This window comes from Neltuma alba, unplaced genomic scaffold, assembly GCF_004799145.2.
Source record: "Neltuma alba isolate B1F8T4 unplaced genomic scaffold, ASM479914v2 tig00004597_pilon, whole genome shotgun sequence".
NCBI lineage: Eukaryota > Viridiplantae > Streptophyta > Magnoliopsida > Fabales > Fabaceae > Neltuma > Neltuma alba.
In genome coordinates this window covers 1-27,940 of record NW_021633780.1, presented here as the reverse complement: position 1 = coordinate 27,940, position 27,940 = coordinate 1, and the positions used below count along the sequence as shown (strand labels likewise).

At 31.2% G+C, this 27,940-nt stretch overlaps 1 protein-coding gene across 2 annotated transcripts; it reads right to left on the bottom strand.

The window, feature by feature from the left end:
• Nucleotides 1-319: 319 nt before the first annotated feature.
• On the bottom strand, nucleotides 320-6,708 carry LOC114745290 (probable isoprenylcysteine alpha-carbonyl methylesterase ICMEL1). 2 transcript variants are annotated; one of them, XM_028933443.1, is made up of 11 exons: nucleotides 5,956-6,708; nucleotides 4,857-4,933; nucleotides 4,671-4,740; nucleotides 4,496-4,576; nucleotides 3,916-3,990; nucleotides 3,452-3,553; nucleotides 3,192-3,332; nucleotides 2,454-2,519; nucleotides 2,212-2,355; nucleotides 1,838-1,928; nucleotides 320-696 (listed from the first exon to the last, which is right to left on the bottom strand). In XM_028933443.1, the coding sequence occupies exons 1-11, from the start codon at nucleotides 6,333-6,335 to the stop codon at nucleotides 535-537; spliced, it is 1,389 nt and encodes a 462-aa protein (XP_028789276.1). In that variant the 5' UTR covers nucleotides 6,336-6,708; the 3' UTR covers nucleotides 320-534. The 2 variants fall into 2 exon arrangements, with proteins under 2 accessions (XP_028789276.1, XP_028789277.1); XM_028933444.1 differs by having other exon boundaries at nucleotides 4,857-4,928; nucleotides 5,956-6,030.
• Between the last annotated feature and the right edge of the window lie 21,232 nt (nucleotides 6,709-27,940).

The following is a 27,940-nucleotide window of genomic DNA, read 5'->3' as shown; positions in this document are numbered from 1 at the left end:
AATTTAAAAAATGTATAAACAAGATGCTTCGTATTAATATTAATATTATCTTGAAACATCAAATATTTAATTAGAATTTATTTGTTAGGAGCATTGTTCTTTTCATCAAACATCAAAGGCATATATGCCAACAATGGTTCACCTAGAGGCATCTGACGCTGAAGCGTGCTCTCCAAGTCAATCATTCCTTTCTCATCACCTTCCAATGCAGTTGGCCAAACATAATTCTCCCGTTATGGTTTGTGGCGTGTAAATTACACAACTAGATCATAAATTTTATAGTAATTGATATTTACTAGGCAGAATCAATATTGTTCTGTGTTGGTCAGGATTTTTTCCTCAGGGATATATTGTAGACAGAAATTTGAGCACAAAATTTGATTCTTACAGGGTATAAAATGTTCTGGCCTCAAATATGAGAAGAAAGGGGTTATTGACTATGAGCTGGGAAGAGTGTTCTAAGCCTATAGAGAGGCCTAAAATATATGATGTTATGTACAGAACAAATTTCACATACCAATTAGGATGATGATATTAGAAAGGACTAACTCTACGAGCCAATTGGATCATGCATTCTGGGACAAGGCGTCTCCTTGGAGGAGCTGCTTCATCTCTGGCACGTGCCTCTGCATCATCAGCATGGATATACCCCACTAAATCCCTAAACATGTCATCTTCACCCCCTCTCATTGGATCCTGAAAGCCAAATATATGCACTTCACATAAGTGGCTACTCAAACAAATATTCACACCAAATCATCCCTACCCAAAAACATACCAGTTTACTTCAGTTCCCTCATCTGCAGAAGTTCTTTGAGAATATATAACTAGGGAAAAAATAACTTTCGGTCCCTGACTTTTCTCTCAACAACCGATTCAATCTCTAAACTTTGACTCAGAACAACTTAGTCCTTGTAGTTTATTAAAGTGAAGGAATTATAGAAACTGATTCCAACTTAATGAACCATAGGAATTGAGTTGTTTTGAGTCAAGAACTCTGGGGACAGAGTTCTTCTGAGTTAAGAAATTATAGAGACTGAGGTGTTTTGAATCGAAGTTTAGGAACTGAATTGATAATTGAGGAAAAGTTTGGGGACCAAAAGTTATAATTTCCCTATAACATATTAGCTATTAGCTAATCTTATAATAAAAGCTCACAGAGAAGTGTCTGAAGTGGTGGTGCTCACTGACACAGTCACTATAGTACAGCAAGTATTTATTGCTTTCTTGCATCAAATTGTCTGCAAATTATGTGGCTCCCAAAAATTTCTCACCACTACAGTCACTTGATTTCAGAATGGTGTCTTGTGAGATTCACTTTCCTCCCTCGCATCTCAAATAATCCCAGAATGATGCCAATGAGGAACGTGAAATCTCACAAGACATGCTATGAAATCAGGTATCTTGGGAGACATATGAGAATAGTCAACTCAACGAGCATACATCACTGCTCCTTGAGACTAGAAGAAATTTCACTAACAACTAATAAGCCGAATTGCTCGAGATAATTTTGGCAAAAGCTTTAAAACGAGAAATGAATCAAGACCAAGTGCTTTGTCTTTAATAAATTCATAAACTATAGTGTTAATCAAACACATACATATAATAATAATAATATGGTCCAAGTTCGAGATAGTAAGAAGCTACATCTTGGCAAAGGAAGATACCATTCACTAAATCATAATTTCAGAAGTGTCAAGGTACGATATAAATGTTTCCAAGAACAAACACTAATTTGAGACCGAAGTTTGAACATAAATGACTTAGCCGTCAGTCGAAAGGCACAGAATTTGCAAGGCTGGCTAGAAAGAAAGCTTTGTAGTTTGTAGTCCCTTACCTGAAGAAACAAGTCGGTATGAGTTTTTCCTTCATATAAAACTGCTTCAGCTTTAACTCCAAGTCTTTGAAGAGTTTCGGCAAAGGATGTGCTGTACAAAGGAAGATGTCAATAGTCCACCATTAGAAAGACAAAGCAAAAAGAACACTTCAACCGGAACCCAAGGGTTCCAATGGATATTACACTGGAAATAGGGGAAACAGAAAAACCGGGAAAACCCTCCAGTATATGAACTTTGAATGGAACAAGGGCCACCTTTAAACACCCTCTTGTTGAATTTCAAGACCATGCAAAACCTCAAGGGCCAATCCTATAAATTATTTGCCGTCTTCGTCACCAAATAATTAAAAACTCGTTCAAGAAGGGGTCCAAACCTGGCATCTGATGGTATGGAATAATCCCCAGTACCATGAAAAAGAACTATAGGAGGTAGGAGAGAAGCAGCATTTGCAACGTTTGGCTCTTGGATCCTTAATTCAGGAGAAAACTGCCTCAGGGATTCCTCCCCTTCCATTATGCTGTAGGATAAATGCAAGAGTTTTGAAGCATGGCACAATGAAAACAAGAGAATAGTGTAATTTAATATTAAATAAGTTAAAATCTGTTAAGTATGTACCTTAGAAAGATGGAACGATAAAGACCTCTACTGTGGAAATAATCTACTAGGCTAAGCAAATTGTACCTGTTTCGATCAACAAGGAAAACAGCAAATTAAATATACAAGCTAAGCGTTAAAATAATAAGCATCTATGCAAATGCAAAACGCAATTATGTTATCAACTAAACAAAACTGCAGCAACATTGAGAAGCAATTTTAATAGCCTAACTAGAAGGAATAACATTAGCAGTTATGGGAGAAATTCATCGTATATTTATGTTACAATAAACATTTCCTTCGTTATTCTTCTTCTTATTGTTTTTTTTTTTTTTTTGCCAATCATTATAAACATTAGATCGGCGCTTACATGGCTAACCAGAAAAAGCACACTTCATTCAGTAGCATACATCAATGCATCATGGCCCCTAGGATTCCAGATTGCGTTTTATTTTTCTTCAGTCTTTGAAGGGGGGAAAAAACCTATTTTGAATCATCTCTCAACTAAAGTTGGGCAAGTGATTCATGGATCAATAACCACTTGTGCAGAATTGTCTATATCAAACTCAGCTAATGTACTGTTCAATGGATCTTTTGGAGCATGATGTCTAAGTTCTGACTGTCAGGTTATCACCTCAAAGTATAGATGCAAGTGCAACTCCAAATTTATTCATGTGTGGTTCTCTCAAAAGGCATAGTAATGATAAGCACAAGGAAAGTCAAAGTCAAGATTGAAAGGAGCTTTATGCAAGTTTTTACCCTCCAGATAAACCAAAATAAGCTTTGATCTGGGAGACGCTCCAAGTGCTACTCTCTCCTTCACCAGCCTCTTTGATTGCCTGCTCCACGAGAGCACAAGCAGCAATATGTGCGCCTGCTGACTGCCCCATTAGGAAAATCCTAAGCAAATCAAAACAAGGAATCATCAGTGATCGTAAAGAACACATCAAATCTCAGAGAAAGAATAAAAAAGAGCCCATAATGAATATCAATTTGGAGTTCAGCGATCGAATCTTAACTTGTTAGGATCACCTCCATATTCTGCAATGTTGTTGCATACAAATGAGATACCTTGAGAAGCATCCTCTATCATATCACTCATGGTTCCCTGAGGAAAATTTCTGCAAAAGTAGAAACGTGAGAAAAAAGTTGCGAGGGCAGAATGCATTAGGACATGCTTGAGAGATTGTGATTTTTGCAACTTACAAATTTTTTCCACAAAAGTATGATGATGTTTGCTAGTTTTATGCTTTATATATTAAATATTATGTATGTCTATATCGTCACCCCACCTATTGGGATAAGACTTGTTGTTGTGTGTCTATATTGTCACTAGAGATAGGATGATATAATCCTCAATCTTATGATTTGATCTTTTGTACCCCTCTACCAATCCTATGTGGGATCTCAATCTCAATCTCAATCCTATGTTGATCAACGAACAAGAAATACTGTTGCAGTTATGAAGGATAAGCAACATCACCTGTAATCTATGCATGCCACCATGATATCCCTCTCTGACAACTGTTGGCCTAAAAGAGATCCCCATGCTTTGTAACTGCACAAACATAAGTGCTTCAAAACTCATGAACTAAGCAGGCAGTACATTCATCTATCTGTCTACGACACAAGTTTCTTTAAATCAGTGGAATCTGATTGCACATGACAAAGGTAGTGGTGTTTACAGCACGATGAATTTGTAAAGGTTTTATATTGTCATGTTAAATGCACCAGTGTTGGAAGCAACTTCCGCTGCTCCACACTCCACAACACATTGAACACGTACTCATTACCATCAAGATGCAACGGCCATTAAAAGGCGTCATATTCATGATTTTGATGGAAGAGCATGAAATAATTCCATTTACAACCCCAAAGCAAACCTTTGGAATGAGAGATGCTACCATAACAAGACAAAAAAAATGACTTTACAATTCCACCCAAGCATCTGACACTGAGTAAAGGAAATGCTTCCTCTATCAGAAAACAAAATTGTCTTCTAACATGAATTTTCATTAACTTGCAAATTTAACTCAAGAGATGCACAACAAAACATCACATACCCAATAATCCAGGCTCCACCAGTAATAAAGGCAACAACTGGCTTTGGACCATCATTATTTTTGGGTAAATACAAGTCAAGTCTGCAAAAGAAAATAAACTATTAATACAAAACCAATGAAATTACACCATGTCAAGGAATTTTCAAATGCAGAGAAGAACATAAATAAATCTTGCCTATTCCGTGGTTTATCTCCATAGACTATACTTCTGCGTACATGTCTGGAGAAGAAATAGTAAAATCCAACTACAAAACAGAAACTAATGTTATCAAAAAGTGCGTTGATGAACAATTTCAATGCATTCAAGTCAGAAAGTGGTCATATAAGCATGGCGAAATGCCATTGATCACTGAAATCAGACCTTGAACAAAGCCTGGGAAAAGCAGCATTGAATAACAACCAAGAGCAAGAAATCTTGTAATCCATCTATAGCCTACCCTGAAGAAATAAATGTTCAGAAAAAATGTAAAACTCGAGTATGAGAAGATAGTCATGCAGAACAAACATCAGTTGATAGAGAATTACATTTTTTAGCCATCAGTAATAAATCTCACAATGTTATAAGTTGTATCTTTGAGCCGTTACATATCATTTATATTATCACGCGTAGTATCCATAGTTATGTTTCTCATCATGAGTTGTAAGGCCGGAAAACGCTAAAATATACAATATTTTTCATTAGACTTTCCCAGTATTGCTACCTTTCCCTACGTGGTAAATTCCTAGTGTTGGTGAAGGCAACCATGCATATTTAGAAAGTGGAGAGTAATCTAAAACATTATGACCAAAGAAGAATGACTACTTATAAATGGCTATAGAATATTTCCCAATTCATTTTTTTCCCCCCAACTTGTCCAAAGTTTCAAATCAAATATCTACATCCATCAAATTTAGTCTTCATCAGTCTATTCAACTGCTATCCTCTTGGGTTTGCTAAATGTATATAAGAGTTCAACCAATGGTATATCCTCGTTAAAAAAACAGTTTATGCCCGAATTCGGTCAATTGAACTGCATCAACAGAATTTAAAACTTATGAACTAAAAAGAAATAAGAGATAAGAAGCATGCACGTAAAATACTATAAATGCTTCAGACACCAACTGAAACAGTGACCCTACTTTTCTGCTCCAAACCAGCCATTTTTTGTTCCCCAGCTATAGCAAACAAGGAACATACAATCCAAAATTCTACTTATCGATGGCACATAAAAGATCTCCACATAGATTACGAGTTAACACTATGGATCAGTAGGTGTACAAATTCACAATAACAAACAAATGAACCAAGTGTTTATCTCGTAAAGCTCGCGATTTTTTTATATCAGCGGCATATATTATACGAATTACTAACGGCATCCCTGACAACACCACTCATTCACTTAAATAGTCAGACTTTTCGCCTCTGCACATGAACCCAATGTCCATAAAGGAACTAAGAAAACAAGGCAAGAAAAATGTACCCAAGATATCGTAACAACTTCAAACCCAGGCGAGTGACTAAAAAGGTCTCCGAAGCAACATGGCTAACATCCTGGCCCAACGAAGATCGGCGACTATCGCCGCTGGAGGAAGACGACAAGGAGTTCTCACTTGCGGAACGGCGACGCCGTTTCTGGTGAATGTTTGCATTACCGCCCATCGAATTACTGGAAGTAGAAGATAAGCTGGGAGAGCGGGAGAGAAGGGGCTTAATGGCTGCAACACTGTCGTCTTCAAATCGAGAAGAAACGAGGAGACTCGTAGATGGGTCATCATCCGCGGTTTTAATTAACATTGCGGCAGCGGAAGCAGACGAAGAGTACGAAGGTCGATTTGTGATGGGCAAGATCTGAGATGGCATTTTCTTTGATTAATCCGTCGAAACACAGAGAGAGAGAGAAAGAAGAAAAATTGGCAGCAAATCTGAGCTGTGTGTGTTGGGGTTTTCAGGATTCAAACGAAAACATATATCTTCTTTTTCGTGTGGATGGATTAACCGTGAGCCTCCTGTGAAGTAAAGATAAGGAGTGTTGACGATGGGTAAAAAGCAGAAAGAAGAGGATGAAAGAGGAAGATCAATCAAGTTCAACGGCAAAGGAAAAGATAGAAACGGAAAGGAAACTGAAAAATAAGGACGAAAAGAAGAAGAGATTTTGAAGGGAACAGGAAAGAGGGGCGAGAAGAACGTGCTTGCTTTGCTTTCGTGTTTGAAAGATGAAAGCTTGTAGCTATTGCTGGGCGAGGAACCATTAGGACTTTGCCAAGTGCAGTGTTCCAGTTGGGCTCTGCTCGGATTTGTTGGAACTGGTCGTATGCTTTCTTGTCTTTTCCTTCCCCTTTTCTTATTTATTAGTATTATTAAATTTTATTTATTAATTTAACATTGCACAAAACAAATGAAATAATATCATTCAAGTAGAAATGGACAAAATATTTCACCAAAAAAAAAAAGAAATGGACAAAATATACTAATTCTTGGGTCTTTCGTGATATAATAAATGTGATGAATCACGATACTTACCTAAAACATAAATTAATAAGATAACTCCGGCCACTATAATATTAATGTCATAGTTCATTTTAAATTTTGTGTAAATGAAATATGAAATTTTTGAGATTTAGTATTGGAAAATTTAAGATTGCCAAAAAAGTCCGATATTTTTTTATGTCAATATTTTTACCAAATTTTTTAATATCAAATAAGTCATTTCTTTATGTTTATTAAGTTATTTAATTTATATTCAGAATGGGAAAAAGGTGGGCTTATATAAAATTTTACAAAGAAGTAATACTATTTCTGAATGGTGTAGTTTTATCATAAACTTATTACCATATATTTATTATTCATTTAAATAGATATCACTTATTGTTGTTTTATCAAGACAACTTATTTTCTTTTTGAATAGAAAAAGGGTACTTTATTCCAATGGAAATAAACATTAGATGATGGATAGTAATTTACATTATCATCATCCTTTCTTCTTTTTTAATTTTGGCCGGAATTATCATCCTTTCTTCTTCTTCTTTTTTTTTTGGTACAAGAATTATCATCCTTTCATCATCTCCTCATACGCCAATGATCCCAAGCCTAGTGCCATGAAATTCATTTTTAAAACTAAAATCCCACTAACTACTTCAGGTAATAGCTTGCCCTTGCGTCCGGAGCTTTCACACACACAAACACACAACATGTTTTATTAAAGCAAAAGGATAAATACTATTGACAGAAGATTAGAAATGGGCTTGAACTTACTTCACTCCGGAGAAAATTTTCTTGTCGAGTTACAAGGACATTAGCTTTCCATATCTTTCAATGACCAAGTGTTTTTTTTTTCTTGTTATAAAAAAATGTAGGTAAATTAAGTCTTGAAAACTCGTCAGGACATGCCTTCATACTTAAAAGTATTTATAGAGGTACTTAGAAATTGCTCAACAATAAAATTTTCACATTAATAGTAAAATTTGAACTCACGACTTTATTAACTATGAGTAAACTTTTTACCAACTAGAGTTGGCATAGCCAAGCATTTTATTTTTATTTTTTTTGGTTGCCTAGAATATCCTCCTACCCGAACAGTAAAAAACTAATCTCTTATGGTATTGTCAGATACCGTAGCGAGTATCCTTCTCAACAGTATTTTTTTCATACATACCACCTCAATGATCAAATTCAAGACATGATGTTTAAGATGCCCAAAATCCTTCTACTTAGACCAACACTTGATGGCCATAGCCAAGCATTTTAGAATGCAAGGATTTTAGAACGTTGCTTACTCTGACGCGGCAGGCTTAGCCGTCATCACGCTGACGCCTTCTTTGGGCCAAAGGAGCCCAGCTATATTTACTAGAAGTTCAATTCAATTGGGCTCTGTACTGCGAATTCGGCCATGTGGAGAAGATGTGGGCCTCCAGCCTATTTTCGGTAAGGAGTTAACTGTTCCATTACTCAAGTAGGCCCTGTACCTTTTATATGGGCTGATTTAGACCCATTACCTTTCTGGAGCAACCTTTACATGGGCTTTGATTCAACTTAACAAGCAACTTTATGCTACAAAAATTTGTATTCTTAAAACATTTACACTTTTAAGTACATTCTAAATTGATATTACTTTTAATCTTTAATATAAAATATAATTAAAATTATATTTATTTTTAAATATAATATTTTAACCTATATTATCTCTCAGATTTATAATTTTATCCCAGTAAAGGTAAAAATTTCCATTAAGGGGTAGTTCAATGCATATGAATAAAGAAAATCATTTAGAAAGTCAATATACACATTTATTACAAAAAATTAATTATTTTAAAGGGGAAAAAAGAAAAAAAATAATGAGATGGTGAAGAATGTGTCTTAGAAATTAGGATAACTTGTTATCGTTAAAAAAAAAAAGAAGAAAGAAAGAAAGAGTGAATCGTTGAATAATATAGAGAACACTTGCTCCCTTGTATCACATGATTGTGTATAAATATAAAATATAAATTTAGTTTATTACAAACATTTAAGCAACCCATAAGGAAATGAAAGGGCATCATTATGGTGTTGTCTTCCCCAAACCAAGCCTATATATGACTTTGTCCCTTGAAAAAGTTGGTACCTCTTTTGAATCCTGCTTTTTAAAATCCACTTTCACTTAAAATACAAATTGTGGGCGATATGGAATTGCTTTGCACACAACATTATCATGTACATACTTAATTTAAAGGAAGTTAAGAACACAATCCAATTAAAGGAGTCAATTCAAAAAGGATAAGCTGAGGGTCAAACTTTGAAACCTATCATTGTCTCTCGCATTAACTTGCCAACACCTATATGGCCATCGTATCCCTAATTAAACTTTGGAGGATGCTGACAGCTTATTAAAATCAATCTTTTTCATTACTATGATATGATATATATATATATGAAATATTTATGAATGCAAAAAATATTTAGAGTAAAGAAAGATTAATTGCATAATATTTTCTTGTATTGTGGGAAGGAATTGATAGAGAACAAAAAGAACAACATTATTGAAAGAAATAAGCATGATAGGAGAGGAAAAAAAGACTTTAAAAAGGTACAAACAAGAGAAGAAGAGACAATGAATATTGTGAATTATGTTATGCTATTTTATTCATCAGAAAAAAAAGGTTTATATATGCATGAAAATAGCCTATTCTCCTATTCTAATAAATAAAAAAAAATTATAATAGTTAAAATAAATGAAATAATCATTATAGGAAATCCTATCAAATCAAATCCCAGAGCATAATTACCATGAACATTACTTAAGGGATCGACAAAGACAATATTAAAACGAAATCGTGCATGAAGGAATCTTTAGTGTTTTTTTTTCCATCCTTTTTTCATAAAAAATTTTATGTGGAATAGTGAATTGGATTCTAGGAGCTTATTATGTTAAGGCATCCCTTAAGACTTAAAAAACATTTATTGAAGCATTTACAGATTGTATCAATTACATCCTCGCATGAGGAGTAAGATTTGAACTCACATTTTTATTGTGGGATATTAGTTATTTTCTTATCAATTGGACCAACATGCATTGATAAGGATGCGAGGCATTCTTAGTTTTATTTAATAGAGAATTTGAAAAAGTGGGGAAATGAAGGATAATATTCACATGGATCTTAAGTGATTGACAAGATAAATACTTGAGTAACGCTTCATTGATCAACATAGAGAGATCAATTACCTTTTGACCTAGGTGCTTTAGATTTTAATGCACGTACAAGTGTATATAATCATAATGCATCTCCTTTTTTTTTTTTTGATAGGCACATGTATTCTCCTATTGGAGGGAATCTTGTTTGAAGCACTATTGAGCACTAGATATAGACACATCTTCCAACAGGAATTTAAACCTTAATTCATCACGTTGTAGAAAACTAACTCTTTCTACTAGACTTAATTATCGTTGGTTAATGCATCTTCCTTTAGTACCACTAGCTCTTTCAAGTGGTACAACTCCACCATAATCACATTATGTTAGTTTTATTTAAATTATCATAATAATTATAATTGAAATTGATAAAATTCGCACCATGCAAAATAGTAGTTGACTCCTCATGGTAAGAAACTGCTGCAAATTTCATGAGGAAATTGATGTCCTTTGGCAGAATTTATCTTATCGTAATAATAAATGGGCTTAATAAGCTTAATCAAATGGACGAAATATTATTTTCTACCTAAAGGCCAGCAAAACATGATTTATCATATCATCAATCTGAAAAATCAAATATACAGTTGAAAAATTAAAGAAGAAATAATACGTATTTACTCCCTGGATTATTTATCTCTTCTCACAACATTGCTACGTCAATTAGACGATAATAATTTGAGAATTATGAACTTATAATTGATAGGTCCTTAATTATAAATTTATGATGACCTTTATGTTCATAATTGAATCTGCTTCTCAAATCAGACCAGTCAAGGTTACTGTTTCTATCAAAAAGCAACTTAACACTTTCTCATGAAAGGACATGTAAATGCAAAAGTTCGAGTACGTGAAAGTATAAATAATTAAACCTCCTTCGGATCCAACAGATCATACTTTACTTTTTTTAATTAATAGTAATGATAAAGTCATTATGTTATTTTAATTGATGATAATTAACGTTCGACATTGATCGAGAGAAATGAGATGAGATATCTTTATAAATTGCAGTCAAAAAGATGGGGGTTTTAAAAAGGTATAATATAATTACAAAACAACAACCAGAAAAACTAATCAATCGAGTTCCAGAAATTAGCTTTTCTCAAGAAAATTTTAAGGAAGCAATAAGTGATTCAACCGGCAAAAATATGTTGTACAATTCATCAATCATGCTTGAGACACTCTTTCTTGGAAGGAAATAATGTTTCTTTTATTGAACCAAAACAAAATCACTAAATTGATTGATATATATATATATATATTTATATAATTTTGTAAAGATTATAACTATTCATAAATCATATATAGGATGACCCATCCTTCAAATGCTGTATGATGCATGAAAAGACACGTCTAATTCTATAAGAAAATACACACAAGAAGCATAGTATACTAACATAAAATTGAAATAAGAATACATATACATATACATATATATATATATATAAAGAGTTTGATTTGTAAGCAACAATATATATATCAACTGTAGTTGGATCGTGTAGAAGGCTATGTTATCATCACGACAAGTTTAATTTGTCTCATGAGTCACACATCGAAGCTTCAGAAGAGAAGTAGAGTTTATAAGTTGAAGAGATTTTCATATTTTCAATAGGCTTGTCTTTTGGGTTCAGCTCTCGTTTTAGACTCCTGCTCATAACAGTTTGAAATTTTAAAATTTAATAAAAACCACCTAATTTATAATACAAATTTTCTTAAAGGAGGGATTAATTTGAGTTGAGGTTGTCGGAACGTTTTAGTTGGAGTGTTTGAGAAGATGAAGATGACCCCAAAACTTAAAACTATTGTTCACTATATATGTCTTAAGTTTGTTCTACTTTTGTAATCCAATTTGGCTCTCAAACCAATCATTGTATATATGGCATACAAAGGGTTCAAAGAACCAAATCCTTAAAAACGTGCAAAACATGCAATTTCAGCCAACTTAGAAAAACAAAATTTCCATGCTAAGAACGTGATGATGATTCACAGGCTAAATTACACAAAACTCCTAAACTTTGAATCATTATAAATAATCTCCTTTAACTTTTAAAAGCTAATAATGAATCCACCTAAATGTTCAATCCTCATAAAGTTCAGGATAGTTATGTATAATTTCACCTGACTCATTATCTAACATTCATGTACGTACGTAGATTAATTAATACATCATCTTCTTTTTTTTAGTTTCTTACATATTTTTCATCTCACATAAAGGGAAAAAAAAACTGGTGTTTCTCGGCTTATAAAGTTGATGGAGAATATCACAAACATTTCGTAATGGGATTTAGCAGAAGTGTGTGAGAGAAAGATGATATGTTGCTTCTACTTTATGAGGAAGAAGAAAGCAAAAAGCAATGGGAATTCAAAGCCAAGAATGATTTGATTAACTGATTGAGACACATATTGAATTGATTTGTCTGTTTGTTTAATTTGCTGGAAATATGAATGAATCTAATGCAAATAACTAACGATAAAGCAATCCCACAACTTGATGATTTTAAACAACTTGATAATATATTTATGGATTATAATTTCCCGGAAAAAGTTTCTCTCTCATTTTCTTTTCTTCGCTTCTTTCTTATTGCTTTGAAAGTGAGGAACAGCTACATGATTGATTGTCCATAGAGATTTATTTATTCTTTTTTTTTCCCCTTTATTTCCAAAACAACACATTTGATTGATTATGCTTTTTGGCTTTTAATTTGGCAGATTGCGGCCTTTTATTTGCCCCCTCATATGTGGGGGACGCACTAAATTAATAATCCTATATATAAATTAAGATTCAGTAAAATAATGGTTCAATCGTGGCCAGAAAATTGAAGATATTAAGTTACAAAATGGTTCTTTTCCCCCTCATATGTGGGGGACGCACTAAATTATATTTTGCTTTCTTTCCTTCTTTTTTTTTTTTGGGCTTTGGTTGGTTTAGATCAGATGTATATACGCATGGGACATAATGTGGATTTTACTTTAAGTTGGACAAATGTACGTGGCCCAGATTTGCCGAGGCAGAAAAGGGGAAAAAATTCCTGTAATTACCTATTAACTATCACACTTTATTATCCATTAATTATCTCTGTTTTCTTTTGTTTAGATTACTACTATATAAAAGTTAATTAGATGATACTAATAATGGCATTTAAGTAGAAAGAATTTCACTTTCCTTCAACAAAATTTTAGGTTAATTGAAGAAATGAATCACATGAATTAATATTCACTCTTTAGAAATGAAAAATGTTGATTATGACCAACACGCATTGAGTTTAGTAAAAAGAGGCTATTAATGTATTGTGTAAATGTAATTTTTTATTTTAAAAAAAGTTTATGTACCCATATGAATTGGGCCAAACTTGAATTCAAAGAAGTCAATGTCTAATTTTGAATTAGTGATTTTATAGAATTTAAGATAAATATATGAAAAAAGTTTTGTCTCGATTTAGCCGAAAATCCCCTTTTTCAAGTGCTTATATGAGAAGTGTTTCGATATTGGATGGTTTGTTATAAGAGAAGAAAAAGAATAAGAGGAAGCCATTGACTATGGTGGGGTTTAGGGATGGACGATCCTGATTGCGATTAAGTGGACGGCCGAAACTGGAGTTGACAAGCTTACGTTTGTGTTTCGTGGTGAGGTGCGGATGATGGATATCCTGAACGGCTATGATCAAAAGCAATCCAAACGCCACCGTTTTGAATGCCGGGAAAGAACGTACGTGCATGACTAGATCCTGCACTTGAACACACCATATTTATTATAGCACAGTATGTGCTATGCTTCGATGCTCTTGGTGCCTGTTTGGATAAGCAATCTATAAGTATTTGTAAATATTTTTACATAAATTAAGATAAAACTCTTCTCATATATTTATCCCGTATTTTGTAAATCATGATTGAAAGGCTTCTTATTAGTTATTTTTCACCGCACCAAATTATAAAACTTTTCTCTTCTCATAACTGAAAAATAAAATACTCCTCCAATACTTAATATAAGACCTATTAATTAATTTGATTAGATTAAGAAAGTTAGGTAAGTTAGTTAATTATAAAAAATATGACATGTTTTTCCTAAAATATCATAATCATTTTTTTTAATATTCCATCTCCCTCTTCTACTTGATTATGGTTGAGTGAGTATCCATAGAGGTAATTTAGAAAAAAATTGATAAATATCATAAATAGGTCTTATATTTAGGATCAAAATTAACTTAACAATTATGTCTTATATTAAAGACCGAAGGAGTACTATTTATATAGAAATTAAGGTAAGTCCTTGCATTGTGATATAACCATGTCTTAACAGAAAATAAAGTCAATGTGATCCATAAGTTTTCAGTCTGATTTGAGTGAGAAAATTTATTTAAATAGAACAATACAAATATTAAATTAGATGGTTACGAATACATACATACATACATATATATATTTATATATTCAAAGTTCTCGTTGCAAATGTTTAGGAATCATTATAAAACCTTTTTTTTTTTTGGCATCGGAATGATTATAAAACTTAAATACAAGATTCGAAAATTAAAACTTTTATAGTTGCAATTGTTTGATTCAGTATTTGCAATTCACCTTTAATTAAGTAAAATATTTTGAGACCTAATAATTGTCATTAAATTAGAATTTTTGAGATCTTCCCAAGTGTAATTCTCTCGCGTGAGACTCAGCCTTTATATATGTGACATCAATTCATAAAGAAGAATAGCATTTGTGGGGCAAGTATATCTGTGGAAGAAAAAGAAAAGAGAAGAAACGGAGACAGATAAAATCTTGCAATAAATTATTAAATACTAATGACGAGAATAACTATATATCACAAGATAAGGACAATTGGACAAAGACGATATAAACGGGCACATGACCATTTTCATTTGTCAATGATTAAACTCAAATCATCAATATTTGTCCCCCCAGAAGAATCTCAAATAATCAATAATATAGATATAAATATATATATATATGTGAATTAAATTAAAGTGGTACGTGGGATGAAACCCACAACCCCTCATTTATAGAAAATCTTTCGTATTATTAGAGTACAAGATCATTATTGGGTCAATAATACTACCTCCGGTCTTAATTATAAGACCCAGTTGACTAATTTGATAAGATTAAGAAAAGAAATTAAGTTAGTTATTTGTAATAAATAGGTGTTGTCTTTCTTAAAATATCCTTATTAATCAATTATATTGGCTGGGACTACAATTATTAGAAGGATTACCTTAAAAAAAATGAATAAATATAAGAGACAAAATAGATTGGGGTCTTACATTTAGAACCAAAATAAAAGTCAAATAGGGTCTTATATTAAGGACCGGAGGTAGTATATATTTTCAAAACCCACAATGTGGATATAATCAAATGACACCAATACTAGCATAATATAGATATATAAAAAACTGTATATGATACGGGCACCTGTTTGCTTTAACCAGAGAGAAGAAATCCATCAGCAGTAGACTAGCAGTGTAGTACTATGAATATATAATTAATGAAGTCATTATAGCGGAGAACAAATCCGGTAATAATTCCATGTTTTTAAGTTATTCAGCAGATTGAATAAATTATTTTTTGAGCATATCAGAAACAGATTGAATCTTGGAAATCTCATAATGCTTTGATCATAATATTACAATATGACACAGAAATGTTGACATCAAATCAAAGAAAGAATAAGTGATCAAATCACTGAAGCATGCAAAACTTAAGATTCAGCACTACAATATATAGATATACATACAGCCTACAAATCTTAAAAGCCAAAATAAGCATATATATATATATATTATATTTATATGTGTGTGTGTGTGTATGCATCGACTTTCTTTATAGCATTACTTGTTAACTGGGAATTAACCCAAATTTTTAATGTAGAAAAAGGGGTCACTACTACATAAGTGCTTTCAAATATAAACAAACGTAAGGATTAAAAAGATTCAGTGACGTCTTTTCTTTATTTTTCAATATATTTATATATATATTTATATCACTTCTCTCTATATATGAAACGTGTACGAAACCATGGCATATTTAATAGCATGCTTGTCTTGCATGTACACTGAAAATGTTTTTCCTAAGATAAGATGCGTCTTGTGTTATAACTTGCAACCATATATATGCGTATAGCTCTGTCATAATTATCAGTTAAGAGTCAAAGTGAGAAAAGGAGTTGAAAAAAAAGGTCCAAAAGGTGAAAGTTAGGCTTGCCACTTAAAGAAGAGGCTTAAGATTAATTGTGCGTATGTATGTGATAGACATATGGAAGCTGATGATTTGTCAGTAAAGTGTAATATCTTGTTTGTGCATTTTAATGCGTAGTTTCTGATTAGAAGAAGCAAATAAGTGAATGCATCTGGGAGGAAATATGGAATGTGACCTAACTTCTTTTTTTTTTCCTTTCCTTTTTTCCCCTTCAATTAAGCACAAGTATTCTCATAAGTTCGGGGCACCACCGATTATCAAATGTAGCCATCTTTAATTTCTCAATGATGAGAATTTAAGGGCCTATTTGTTTTTGTTCTTTGTTTTCTTGTTCTCAAAACAATTTTATAAAATTGTTTCTTAGAATAAGTTTTGAAAAAAAACAAAAAACTTTGTTTGGATAATAATTTTAAAAATCATGTTTTAAAAAAATCATAGAAAATTACACTTGGTAGGTGATAGTTATCGCTGGTAATAATAAGTGGTGGATAATAGGTAAGAAGAAAAGAAAATTTCTCAAAATTTTTCAAAACAAAAAATAAAAAACACAGAAACAAAAACAAGAAAATATGTGAAAGTTGTTTTGGTTTTTAGTTTTTAAAAACATGTTACTATTTTTTGTTTTTTAAAACAAGCAACTAAAAACAAATTACCCAACCAGTTTTTTTGTTTTTCTGTTTTTAAAAACAAAAAATTATTTTCAAAACAAGAAACCAAACAAGCCCTAAATCTTGGTTCTCCCACATGCTAAACTTAGCCTTGGTTGATGAATGTAATTTATAACTTTTACGAGTGATTGTGTATGAAGGAAATAAAAATATTAAAAGAGACTAATCAGGCCAAGTAAAAATGATAAAATTCCAATTCTTTTTTTTTTTTTCATATTTTCTTAATCTAAATTATTGGGGTTTAATATTTTATAAAAATGATATTAAGATGAAATTTGATTTGAAAAGTCCATAATTTGAGAAAGAAAGAAAATGAATTAAAAATTCCCATTACATTTCTTTGGTAAAAAAAAATATTTTTTGGTGACATAAATCAAATTGATCTGATTTGATTTTTAAAGTCATCAGTATGTTTTGACGGAATTAGTAAAAATTTGCGCAACTTTATTTTTAATTTCTACTCTAATGAAGACTTCAATTTTTAAATTTTTAGTCTAAAATGTAAAAATGATTTAGTGCATATACAATGAAGGAAGTCCCCAACATAATTCTAAAAATTTTGAAAAATTTAATTATTGACACAGAAATCTATTGAGACGAGTTATCTCAATGTTATTATCTCCTTCACCAAGAGAGAGACCAGGATCTTGAGAGAAGAAGTTGGATGATCAAAATATCTAGCAGCAATAAAATTTGAAAAAAAAAAGGCCTCATCATAAATGGAAAAGAGAAATTATTGCGCATTAGTCCCATATATAGTTAATTAATTACTGTCTCAAAATAACTGAGCAGTATGGCGATAATAGAATCTAAGAAATGATAACATTTCATGACATATTGACAAAATGACAACTTAGAAAACTTTTTAACAATTAGATTGTGTATATGAAATTGCATAATAATTTTTTTAATGTGACGTAAAATATTTAGGGGTGTGTATGGATGGAATATTATGCTCCATCCAATTTACTTTTGGGTATTGTCTTAGAATATAATATTATATACTTGTCTCATTCTCTTATATTTAAATAATATATTGTGTGTATATACATATAAATTGATTGTGCTGGCTTAATTTCCTTCATCTAGGAAGCTGAATTCATTCAACTAATTAAAGGTGATGAATAAATCATGAGACCAAAAACAATGGCAAAGAAATAAAGTTGAAACCTTTCTTTAATTTCTCTTTTAAAATTCCTTTCCAAATTATTCCCATCACAACTCCCACTAATTCCTCACTATTAATTCTTCTACTTTTGCATCCTGGCTAGGTGCTTTATATATGGAAATATATACATATATATATTTGTATATCATTTATCATATCCACACCATTTTCACATGCTAGCTATCTAGATGCTTAAAATATATACAGTCATATATAAGCTTACTTGAAGAAAATATAAATATAAAAAAACTAACTGCACATTGTACATTTAAAGTACAAAATTTCTTCCCGCCCCCCCGGTTTTTCTTTCAAAAAATTTTTCTTAATGCGTATGAAAACCTATTAGGGAGAATGTCATACAAAGAAGTTTGAAATTAACTAAATCTCAAATAAAAAATGTTACAAATATATATTGTTATTTGCAAGTTCAAATTCTAGTATTGTCAAGATCTATTAAAGTGTTGTTACCAAGCCTCATTCAGGATTTAGTAATTTTAAGATTATTTTTGTGGGATTCTCCTAGACCATTATCAAGGCACCTGAAAAATGATTAAAAAACCAAGCTATTTGAAGAAAAATCAGTTGATATTTAAATCTACTAAATTAAATTTAAAATATTTCAAAATTTAAATAGAAAGAATCTCTTGCTCTTAAGTGCTCATGAGATTTTCTCCCTACGGGACTTGAAATCAAGAACTAATAATAATAATAATAATAATAATGATAATGAGTTTTCCCCACTCAATTTACCCTATGGTGCTGATAAATATAATTGCCAATATTCTTACCAAATTAAATTATGCACTTTTAATTTCAGTTTGTCTTCTAAATCACTAGACGACACGTTGTACTAGTTACCAGCACGGAGAATTATGGCATATAAACAGGCCATTTATTCTCTTAAAATAAAAAAAGAAAAGAAAAGAGAAACTTTCTCACGGCATAAACGTACGACAGTATTCTTATCCAAAACCAAGTTTCTATTATGTTTTTTTTCAAAAAAGAAAAGAAAAGAAAAGATTCTTTGAGGGAGCGTCATTATACATACGGGGAGAGTAATATCTTGATTATATGCCAAAACATATACCGGGCATAAGCATGCACTTAGAATATTAAATAATAATGGAATAATTGTGTTAGGCCACAATCACACATATACAATTGAGTTTAAATGTATAATTTTAGGGTACAAGAAATTTAATCTTGAGTTTAAATATTTACCTGTCATAATTTTCTGGCCCCCACTATTTAACCATGCTTTTCCTCAATACATTGTACTGAAAAGGAGCATCCTCCATTATTACAAGATATGCATAATCTACGTTCGTTTGAACAAAAAAACAAAAAAAAAAAAGCGGTGATATTTTTATAAATAAGTTGTGATAAATTTAAGATTTCACGTGGCTTATATTCACAACCTTAGTTTTGGTAAGTTAATTAGATCTAACTTATAATAAGTTTATATTCATATTCATTGCATATATGTGGGTATACATATTACTTATATTGTCGAATCTGACTCGATCACGTTAATTTAGATAACATGGCTTCCAGAAACTAGTTGGTATATTAAAAACTAAAATATAGTTTATTAACTTATAGCTATTTTTTTCACTTGTTAAGACATGTTTGATTAATTCTTAAAAGAAAAAGATGAGGAAAAAAGAAAAGTCTTAACCACCAATATGAGGAGGAATATCCACACCTAATTAAAATTTTCCAATTGCGCTGTTCTGTTAATTTTCAAGTGAATAAATTAAACGACAAGTGGTCCTACATCAATTGGTTGAAATCAAACGAACCCTACATGAAAAATATAATTTTAATTAATTTAAATTAAGGTTTATCTTGTTTCTCTCACAAAGGTTTTGATTCTAGTTCTTTGCACAGACTTCACGTCATGGGAATCCGAATCCTTACCCAACCTTATATGAACTACGAATATGACACACCACGAGCTCAAATCTTCCTTAGTATAAGTTTAATTTATCAACCTTCTTTAACTTATACTACTCCAAAGTAATGCTCTTATATATATATATATATATATTCGTTTTTTCACTACATTAAACATGTTTTTCTGGGCATAAATGAAGCATGAGAAATGAGTACATTTTTCATGACTTATTAACAATAATGAGTCATGACACCATGTTGTTAACAATAAGCAGGGGGAAAAAAAAGTGATTTTCCAATCTGATAATCAAGAACTTGCGTCTTACATCACTAAGACTGTACTGTCATGGCTTCTGATTGGAGATGTGATGTTTTCATTATATATATATATATATATATATATATATTTATATATAGGTTAATTTGTTTGCTGATTGTCTAGCAAAGACTACACGTAAAGAGGTGTGCCATTTTGATTGGTTTTTTTTGCCCACCACCTCTTATATTGACGTTTAACTGAAGAAGTCGAGTTAGTGGGTTGATTTGTGTTATTTTTCTTACGGTCGGTTTGGTATGAAGAAAATTGAGAGAAGGGGAGAGGACAAAAAATTTTAATGAGCTTATTTTAAAAAATTGAAGAGGTGAGGTTAAAATTTTCTAATTAACCTTTCTTATTCTTTCATCTTACATTTTCTTTTCATCGAAGTTGTACAACCCCACTTCTTCAATTTTTTTAAAACGAGCTCATTAAAACTTTTCTCCCTATTCCTTCCCTTCCGCTTCCCTCATATCAAACAGACCCTTAATGTTGTTTCTGAATTTGTTGGTTGGAATTGTCATATGAAATCATTTTTCAGAAAAAATTGTTATATTTCACGTTAAAAATATATTGACATAAGTGAAACTAATTTATTACAAATAAGGCATAAATTGAAAGTTTGATATAGACTATTGATTAACGCATATGCGAAGCTACTAGGAGAACTAATTCATTAGTCGGTTACATATCACATAGTAACGTCACAATCAATATGTCGATTATTTATGTATTCCCTCTGCAATTCAATGGCTGCCAATTTCTGTAGAAGAATCAGAATCTCTCTCTCTCTCTCTCTCTCTCTCTCTCTCTCTCTCTGAGGCTGACCTAACTAATTTCAAACACTAGAAAAGTATTATAACACAGTGTCTAAATATGCAAAGGACAGAGCATATACTTTTGCCATATAATTTTAGTAATCTAATGTGGCTATATATTTTCTAGGGTTTTTACGAATTTTGAGACACACTTACTTTAGAGTCTTTTTGTAGTACAGTATATGCCCTAAGTACTGAATCACCTGCCTGCATGTGTGCGAGGAGAATAGTGAAATGACAAGTACTTGATTAAATTCTCGTGCATATATATTTAGCCATGTCAAAAGGAGACAGCGTGGGGAATTATTTTTAGTACTAAAATGGGATATTCGTATTTAATTTCATATCATATCTTTTTTTCCTGGGATTTTCTTTTTATGACTTATTGAACCATGTTCCACTGAGAATCTTATTCTGAGAATTTTTTACGATGCTTGGCGTGCTCTGTTTGGACTAATTAAGCCAGTATTCCCAGGGGAAAAAAAAAATGAACGAAAAGAAAAGAGAATTTTCTATGTAGATTTACCCGCTACTTGAGATGACGAGCTCTAGCTCATGCAAGCACGGAAATTATTCTGTAGAAGTTAATTATATATATACAGGGTTCAGATGTAAATTTATCCTGCAAGCTTTCAATGAGGAGCACCGGGCACTCATAATTTGTTTTGGGTACGGATTTGTTCTTGAAATTTAAAATCGTAGCAGTTTTGTCCCTTTCTATTAAAATAGTGACAATGATGATCTTATCATTTTTAGCCGTATGGGACAAAATCTCTAAGATTTTAAACTTTCAAAACAAATTTGTATTAAAAAAAAAACTTTTGAGTGCCCAACGCTTTTAAGCAATTAACCCTCCATATATATATATATATATCTGTCTATTGTCTATAAGTAAAAGTATATTTTTAGTCCTATAATATTAAATTTTTAGATAAATTTCTTAATTTTAAAAGTAATTTTTCAGTTTTCAAATTCTAATACTGTTAGTCTTAAATGATAATTTTTTATATAATTTATTGTTATTTTAAAAATTAAACTTAATATATCAATATTTGAGAATATCTTTCAACATTTAAAATTATAATATCAACTTTTTTTTGTTAAGGACATTAGAACCAAAGGACTAATGGTATGTTTGGATCACCGTTTGGAGGAGAAAAAGTACCTGGGAACATGTGAAACAGCGGTTTGAAGCTTTGTTGAAGTAAACATGTTGTTTGGATTGTTGTTGAGTGCAAATGAACTTATGCTATGAATTGACTTTTTTTCCAACGCTCCAGAAAGTGACTTTTGCCTTCTGCAATGCAATTGATGGGGTCCACATGGGTGAATAACAAAATGTTTTACTTTTTTGCCCCAGAGAGAAAATGCTTTTATATAAGATTCAATAGATTAATTTAAGAAATTTAAAAAGCTAAATAAATTATTTAATTATATTTTATATTACATGATTTCTTAAAAATACTTATATGTATTATTAGACTACATATTAGTTTATAAGTCAATCAAATTAATTTGAAGAAAAATAAATATAAATATTTCAAAATATTTTATTTAAATTTCTTAATCTTCTCAAATTAATTATATGTATTTAATTATATCCTATGTATGTTCAAAATTTTCTCAGCAACAAATATTTTTATTTTACAATTATAATTTTAATTATTTTTTAACAATTATCATACTAATATCATATAATATAAAACATTAATATTCAATAAAGTTCATGTCCTTTTCAGTCATTTTACATCTAAACTTATTTTTTTATTAATTATCCAAACAACTTTTAACTTTTTCAACTGACTTTTTATGAGCACCTATCCAAACATAAATCACATTATACTAACTGATTTTTACTCTAACTTCAGTTAGAAAAGTCAGTTAGATTAGAAGTCAGTTTTACCCAACGTCAATCCAAATACACCCTAAAAAGACAGACCGTGGTGCGTCAGAGGTATTTCCCGAGCTGTTGAACTGTGGTGCTGCAGTAGCTATCCTAAGTAAGTAAATTGCTATTACAAAATTAAATGACCAAAATGAAATCTTCTGTAAAATTAAAGAATGAAAGGTGTACTTATACCTATGTTTATATAATATTCTTCCCTCTCTATCTCCCTCTCTCTGCATATATATTCTTTCTTTACTAAATTTTCTAGGTGGCTTAAGAAGGAATATTTCATGTAAATGCTAGGACGACAAGCATTTGTCAATATCAAGTTTAAAGGCAAAGGAGAAATTAAAGAAAAAAGAACTAATTTTCATTTATTCGATCTAAGCTCTTTTGACGTATTATAAATATTTAATTTCATCCATATTAAATTCTGCAGGATCGCATATTAACTGTATATGCTCATTGATCATATGTTGAAGTATTATGAAAAATTCTTCAGTATCTTTGTATCTGAGCATATATATATATATATATATATATATATAAATAGGATGAGCATGAAAAATTCTAGTGAAGTATTATGAAAAATTCTACAGTATATTTGTATATGAGCATATATATAATATATATATATATATAAATAGGATAAGCATGAAAATTCTATTAAGTATATTTTTCGGATCAACCTTGAAATGTAATCATTGGGTTTATGAGTGAGTTGAAATCTGCATGCCTCCCTCCCAACACAAAAATATAAATTTCGTTTGGTTAGTCAGTTTTTTTTTTTATAAGATTATTTGATCCATTGCATTCGGTTTGGTTTTGAGTTAATAATGAACCTAAATAAAATTGACCCGAGCTGAAATTATTGCCTTCTCTCTCTTTTATTTGGTTACAAGTTTAATTTGTAAGTTTAATATTGAATTGTGTAAAAGAGATCCTAGTCAACATTAAACTAATATTGAATATGAATGAGAGTATATATAGTGAAAAAAATAGCAATTGATGTGTGGTATTAAAAAATTTAAAAGGATAAACAAATAAGCATTGATCATAGTGAAAAGAGTTATATTATAGACACTTAAACATGACATCTTGAGGTTGTAAATAACACCTATGATAGAACTGGGACGATTGTGATATTTATTTACAAAACTGTTACTAGTCACACTTTCTGGTTCGTTTTTAATCGATTTAGCCTTGACATAAAAAATCTTTTATATATATATATATATATATATATATATATGTAGGATCCCCAAGATTTCTATGGCTCCCCTCTACTTCTAGACTTCTATTTAACATGTGCATGTGATGATAGTTCCTATTATGTTAGTATTTACACTAACTATATATATATATATATATATATATATAGTTTAATTTATTAAGCAATGCAAGTCCAGTTCTATATGTTGTATCTGATCACGTGTGCAATAGAAAGGATATGAATGGGTTAATTCTTGATGAGGATAACAATCCCATTTACATAATTGCAAATGTTTATGGCTATAGAAAATCTTCAATAAATTATTGTAGTTAAGTTAGTAATGTGGTATATATTCATGTCACATACATAAGCCCCATATGTAAATCGTTTGAAAGATATTACTCCTTTGGTCCTTAATATAGGACTTAATTGTTGAGTTGATTTCAGTCCTAAATATAAGACATATTTCTCATATTTATTAATTGTTTCTAAATTATTCTTATGAATACTCCCTCAATTATAATCAAACAGAAGAGGGAGAGGATATTAAGGAAGATGATTATGGTGTTTTAAAAAAAACATGTCATGTTTTATATAATTAACTAACCTACCTAGCTTCTTTAATATAATAAAATTAGTTAAATAGGCCTTATATTAAGGACCGGAGAAGTATATTATTTGATGCATATATAAAAATACATCAAAGAGACTCATTGGAAATTACAAAAGTAAAAAAAAAAAAAAAACCCCAAGAAAGAGAAAGCAAAGAGTATATCTGAAGAAGAGGAGTTAGTGAGAGATACATAGACGAGCCACGTTGTGGAAAGTCGAAACAAAGTGGGACACACACACACATATATATCAAACCTAGCTAGCTAACTAACCAGAAGGCCGGGCTATGTGTTTGTAAAGAAACGAAGCAGTAATGGGAGATGATAATGTAAATAATAATGAGAATCAAACAGAAAACACACACAACACAGATGCTGGTGGGTTGGGTCGCTTCTGCATGGGCGCACCATGTTGTGTTTTGATGTATATGCTTTCCTAATCAGATCATCATTTTCTTTCTGTCTCATTGGCTTGGCTCCACATCCCCAAAGCCTTACATTTCGTGACCCTTCCTTTTTCTCTCTCTTAAATCTTTATCATCATCACCACCATCACCTCTTCCATTCGCTTCACAATCTAAGATACTTCTAACATATATCATCATCACCACATCTGCTTCCTTTGATTTGCAATATAAGACACTTCCAGTATGTGTCATCATCATCTACTCCTTTTACCTTACGATACTACCTCCGGTCCTTAATATAACCAGTATAATGTAGGACATTTTTTAGTTTTGTCATTATTTACCACTAATACTCATTTGTTCATGTACACTCCTCTAGTTCTATTTATGAAGCTGATAATGTTTTTTCTTGTCCTATCATTTATAAGTCATATCATTAAGTTTTTCATATAAACGTACAATTATAATCTTCACACGAAAACAAGTCATTAAAGTATAAGACATAAATAGGGGTAAAACAGAAAATTTATTAATTTAATAATTTTTAAGGTTTTTTTTATGAAGTATATTGGAAGTACAAATAAAATCAGAGGAATAATTGCTTAATTAGTTCATATTAACAAATACATGGGTAAAAATGAAAAGATATTTCTTAAATATGCAAAATGTATTATTGTAAACAGGATAGAGTAATTTTTTAAAAGTCATATTAGATTCAGACTAATCCAAGTCAAGTTAAATTTAGTCAAACGACATTGAGGTGTAAAGATCTCTTAGCCATAGCATTTTCTATCTATATAAGACTTAAATCAGTAATCTTGCCTAAAATGATCAAAGGAAAATTAGAAAGGAAAAAAAGTTAACCGTACATATATAGAAAGATTAGGTGTTTCACTTATTTGAACTAGCGAGAACCACACATGTAAGTCTGGGTACACGTCAAACTGCACATGCATAAAGTTCTCCTATAAACAATGTTTTCCAATCACAAAATTCAAATATAATATTTTCATAAAAATACCGACTAATTAAATTAACCATATAAATATAATGTTGATCCTTTTTTTTTTTTAGTTACAAATCTTGCACCTATTCATAAGAGTTTGATCTCACAATCTCAGACCTATATATTTGTTTGATGAAAATAAAGCAAATATCCATGTTCTCTTATATCTTTATTTGAGACTTGAATAATATAATGTTCTATTTTTTCAAAATCACATTAGATAATCTGTGTTAGATATCATAAAATCAAGGGTGTGATAACCTTTTCAATGAAATGAAAAGTTTTTTGCATTCACAAGACTTTTGTTTTTGGACTGAATTTCATTCGCCAGACTTAAATTTAAGATAATTGTTTAAGAACACCATCAAATGTCGGATCATTTAAACCAATTATCATTGGTTCTTTCAAAGAAAATAAAATATTCATGTTCTAGCTTCCTTTATCATTGCAATTATATTACGAGAAGAAAAACACATATACTAAACATTATTTAGCAAGAATTTCATTTTAAGTTGCCCTAAACTATACGTGTACATAAGCAAAATTCTCAAACGCAGTTGAATATAATGCACACTGCTGGATGCCTCTCATTATCAGAATCTTGGATCTCTTCACTGGCTTATTTTTCTGAGATTAACTTCAATAATTAATCCATGATTTTAAATGATAAATAAGCAATGATTAGACACCATAATAAGCAGATAATTAAGAATATATAACTTATATATATGGCAGAGGCAGAGAGGACAAAGGGGTGTGCCTGCGTCATAGATAGGGAAGAATATATAGACCTTCAAGTGGGTGGATTATATATGCCCCACGCACGAGTTCCTTTTTTATATTTTTCGTTATATGTATATATATTATGGTGCGTGCTAGTTGAAGTGTTTTTCTATATAGCTAGCCACCTAATCCAGAAATTAATTTGTTAGGTATGTACTGAGAGAATATGAATATATTCAGATGTGAGAGAGAGAGAGAGAAGAAAAATATGAAACAGCGTATCCATGAGACAGACATCAAGTGGCGCTGTCAGTTCTCCACAATTGTTAATGGTGATATGTTGCAATCCATGTCTGGCTACAAAATTGTAAAGATATGGCCCCTCCCACCCTACACCCTTTGTCTCTCTCCGTCTCTCCCCCTTATGTGTGAGAGAGGATGAATTACTAATTTAGAAAAGATCTTTTTATGATAGTTAGATGAGGATTTCTACCCTGATTTTATAGTTGTAGTAGAAAAAAGATTTTTCTTTTTACACTAGTTGTATTTAGTTGGTGTAGAACATGTCAAGGGAAACCAAAAAAAAAAAAGAGAGTCTTCTTCACTTTCTAGACCGGTTATCATATGTAATTAGTGTTGAAAGTGTGCACCTTTCTACTCGCATAAAAGGTTTAATTAAGAAAGTTTGTGGTACTTTTATGAGGAGAATTTGACTCGTATCAAAAGATGATACTGAGTTTAAATCCCTTTAGATACTGTTTGGTATGAAGCATTAAAAAAAGAATAGAGATTGGAATTAAAATTGAGAAAATAGTGTTTAGCATGAGAGATTGTTTGTTACATGGATTAGACAACCTATGTATATAGGATTAAGGAATACCATTGGGAGAA

Coding starts and splice junctions, on each gene's coding strand:
- LOC114745290 (XM_028933443.1), bottom strand. CDS start 6,335: ATGCCATCTCAGATCTTGCCCATCACAAATCGACCTTCGTACTCTTCG. Junction 3,991..4,495: donor GGTGGAGCCTGGATTATTGG/GTATGTGATGTT, acceptor ATGTTTGTGCAG/TTACAAAGCATGGGGATCTC. Junction 3,333..3,451: donor TATGGAGGTGATCCTAACAA/GTTAAGATTCGA, acceptor TGATTTGCTTAG/GATTTTCCTAATGGGGCAGT.